The sequence below is a fragment of the Phytophthora parasitica genome (genome assembly GCF_000247585.1).
Source record: "Phytophthora parasitica INRA-310 unplaced genomic scaffold supercont2.29, whole genome shotgun sequence".
NCBI classification, from domain to species: domain Eukaryota; phylum Oomycota; class Peronosporomycetes; order Peronosporales; family Peronosporaceae; genus Phytophthora; species Phytophthora nicotianae.
In genome coordinates this window covers 309,818-312,751 of record NW_008649015.1, presented here as the reverse complement: position 1 = coordinate 312,751, position 2,934 = coordinate 309,818, and the positions used below count along the sequence as shown (strand labels likewise).

The 2,934-nt window shown below is 50.6% G+C and overlaps 1 protein-coding gene across 1 annotated transcript; it reads right to left on the bottom strand.

The window, feature by feature from the left end:
* Positions 1 to 1,183: 1,183 nt before the first annotated feature.
* On the bottom strand, positions 1,184 to 2,934 carry PPTG_12005 (hypothetical protein). The gene has a single exon (XM_008908184.1). The coding sequence runs from the start codon at positions 2,897 to 2,899 to the stop codon at positions 1,283 to 1,285; it is 1,617 nt and encodes a 538-aa protein (XP_008906432.1). The 5' UTR covers positions 2,900 to 2,934; the 3' UTR covers positions 1,184 to 1,282.

Sequence of the window (2,934 nt, the reverse complement as noted above, 5' to 3'; positions counted from 1 at the left end):
CATCCAGAACACTCGCAGTCACCGAACTAGTTAGTGTCGTCCACGCTAACGTCGTCTGTCAAGTCGACGACTTCACCTTGCTGTCCCTGCACGGTCTCGTAGTCCACTCGATAGGTCGACCTACTACATTACCGATCAAACTAATCAAACAGTAATGTAGAATTGTACTGGCGAGATGAAAAAAATACTACTTTTGCGCACCTATAACTTTTTACCTAATACCCAATTGAAGTAAGTTTTATTTTATTTGAAAGACCCGCGTTTCCTCTTTTAAGTAAGCGCTGTATCACTGCTTAACTCGCAGTCATTTCAGTACTATACTTAAAAGAAAACGAAACCCGCCAAAACTATCGTGGCAGATTGTGAGAAATCCTTACAAGCTTTAGTATTAAGGATTTTGGATCCCTTTCTGCACATTTTTACGCATATTTTATCGAGCTGAGCGAACGCTCTCGCCCCGGTATCAACTTGACTTGCAGTCCTTCTCACGCTGCCCATACAGGCGGAACCATGCCTATCAGAAGCACAATACGGCGAGCTACTATCACGCATTCAGCTCGTTATTGTTGGCTGTGTCGTTCATGAGATATCTCTAAAAACGTGCTGTGCACGTGTGATGAGCACATTTTTTTTTCGTTGTCGTATTTGCTTCATCTTTTCAAAAAGACTTTAAATGGGCAAGGCAGAAGACGTGTTTGAGATCTCCACGCTACGCTACTTTCAATGAGGGTCTTCCAGCACATATCTGAGTAGTACTTTTAAAAAATGAGCACATACGTAAGTTTGGTGTATCATTTTATCTCGCCAGTACAACATGCCCCCTTTTGAGGGTGTATCCTCGAGTACCACTCGTGTCACCCATGAAAGGGGGCAAACTGCCCCCTTTCATTAAATTTTGTGTGTGGACGAGGCAGAATCGCCCTTTCTACTTGAACTACAAGGATTTGCAGAAGATATGCTATAGTACCGTAGTTTACGAAAGGGGGCAAAATGTCCCCTTTGACGGCCTAATAACTTGGTCTTATAAAGTATAATAAAGCCAGGTCAAAAGTGTCCGTTCACGAAAGGGGTATTACGGTATACTAGAACCGTCATTAACCATTTAAGTAAGAAACAGTATGCGTATTTGGCTTTACTTCTGAATGTCTAATTACACGACAGCACTCAAGGTTTTAACAATAATCCTGTGTGACAGCAACAAGCTTTTTATTTTTGAGGTAGGGTGTCATGCCTAACAATGGAAACTTGGCATACGCCCTTGGCAAGCGTGTATCGAGATAACCTAGTTGGGCGACAAGAGCGGCTTGTAGCCACTGCGGCGGCGACAGTACACGACAACCACGGCAACTCCGATCGCAATCACAGCAAGTGCAGCTGACCCGAACACGAAACTGAAGTTGGACGTCTCGCTGGCGTTCAACGTTGCATGAGCCTTCATGATGCTAAACTCACTCCAGCTGTCGAGGCATTTGGTCTCGGACACCTTCTTAAACCACTTAGCCGATGGACGAGGGCTGCGAGCCAGGTCTGTAGGCTTGGGCTCGTAGAAGTCCGGAGATCCAGTCTGCTCCGTGAAATTGACGTAGTACATGCCGAAGCGCGGGTTGTACGAGCCCCACTCGTAGTTGTCGAGGAACGACCACGCCGTGTAGCCGATGACAGGGATCTTCTCCTCCACGACGGCCTTGTGCACCTGCTCGACGAACGCCTTGAAGTACCACAACTGGTCGTAATTGTCAACATCATCGTTTCCACACCATCCGTTCTCCGTCAGCAGGATATCCACACTGGTGTCTTGCATGTGCAGATAGCGGATCATGTCTAGGTATCCGGGTGGGTAGCCGGTGAACATTTTGCAGTAGTTGTTACCGAAGCGGTCCGGGACGCCGGCGCGCGTGCCAGGCATGACGTGGCTGTCGTCGATGCCCTTGTCCGCCTGGTAACCAGGCAGCAGAGTCGAGCACGGAGTGTTCGAGCGGTCCGAGTCGCAGTCCGTGACGGCGCGCGAGCCATAGTGGTTCATCATGAAGATATCGTACGATCCCTTAAGCAGAGCAGATTCCTCCGCCGTGAACTTGGGGAGACGGTCGCCGGCGCGCTCGCGCATGACCGCCGGGTAGTCGCCGTTCACAATAGGGTTCAGGAACCAGCCGAAGTCAAAGTCGAACGCACGCTTGGAAGCAGCAACGTCGCGTTCATTATTCGGGTCCAAGGGGTAGTACCAGTTGGCCACCAACACAATACCGATGCGTGCCTTGTCTCCAATAACGTTGCTAGTCTTCATTTCACGGAACTTCTGCACCGCCTTGGCGTGGGAAATAAGCACGTTACGAGAGGCCGTGTACGCCTGCGTGTCCGAGCCAGAGTAGCCGGGAGCATGCCAGCCGAGAGCGTAGCCTAAACCAACGAAGGACCAAGGCTCGTTGAACGTCGTCCAGAGCTGAACCTTACTGCCGTACTCGTTGAAGAGCAGAATCGAGTAATCGAGGAAGTGGTCAACGATTCCTGGGTTGAGCCAACCCTTGGGCTCGAGTTGCGTCTGCAACTCGCTTGGTAGATCCCAGTGGTAAATGGTCAGGATCGGCACGATGCCGTTAGCATTGAGCTCGTCGATGAGGCTGTGGTACCAGGCGATACCTTCAGCGTTGGGCTTCATGCGACGCGTGACGGGGTCCCAGTTCATGGCACGCGACCACGAGATCGAAAAGCGGAAAGATTCGAGGCCAGTCTCGACCATGAGCTTCACGTCGTCCTTGTAGCGGTGGTAGAAATCGTCAGCCACGTTGGCACATTTCATACCGGGTTTTTCACGGCAGAAATCGTCCCAAATACTGGAAGTGCGGCCACCTTCCTTGACGGCGCCCTCCACTTGATACGAGGCGGTGGCTGAGCCAAACATGAATTTCTCGGGGAAGCAGCGAGGTTCGGAGGCCG

Bases quoted from the DNA above. Each gene is read 5' to 3' on its own strand.
- PPTG_12005 (XM_008908184.1), bottom strand. From the start codon at position 2,899: ATGTTTGGCTCAGCCACCGCCTCGTATCAAGTGGAGGGCGCCGTCAAG.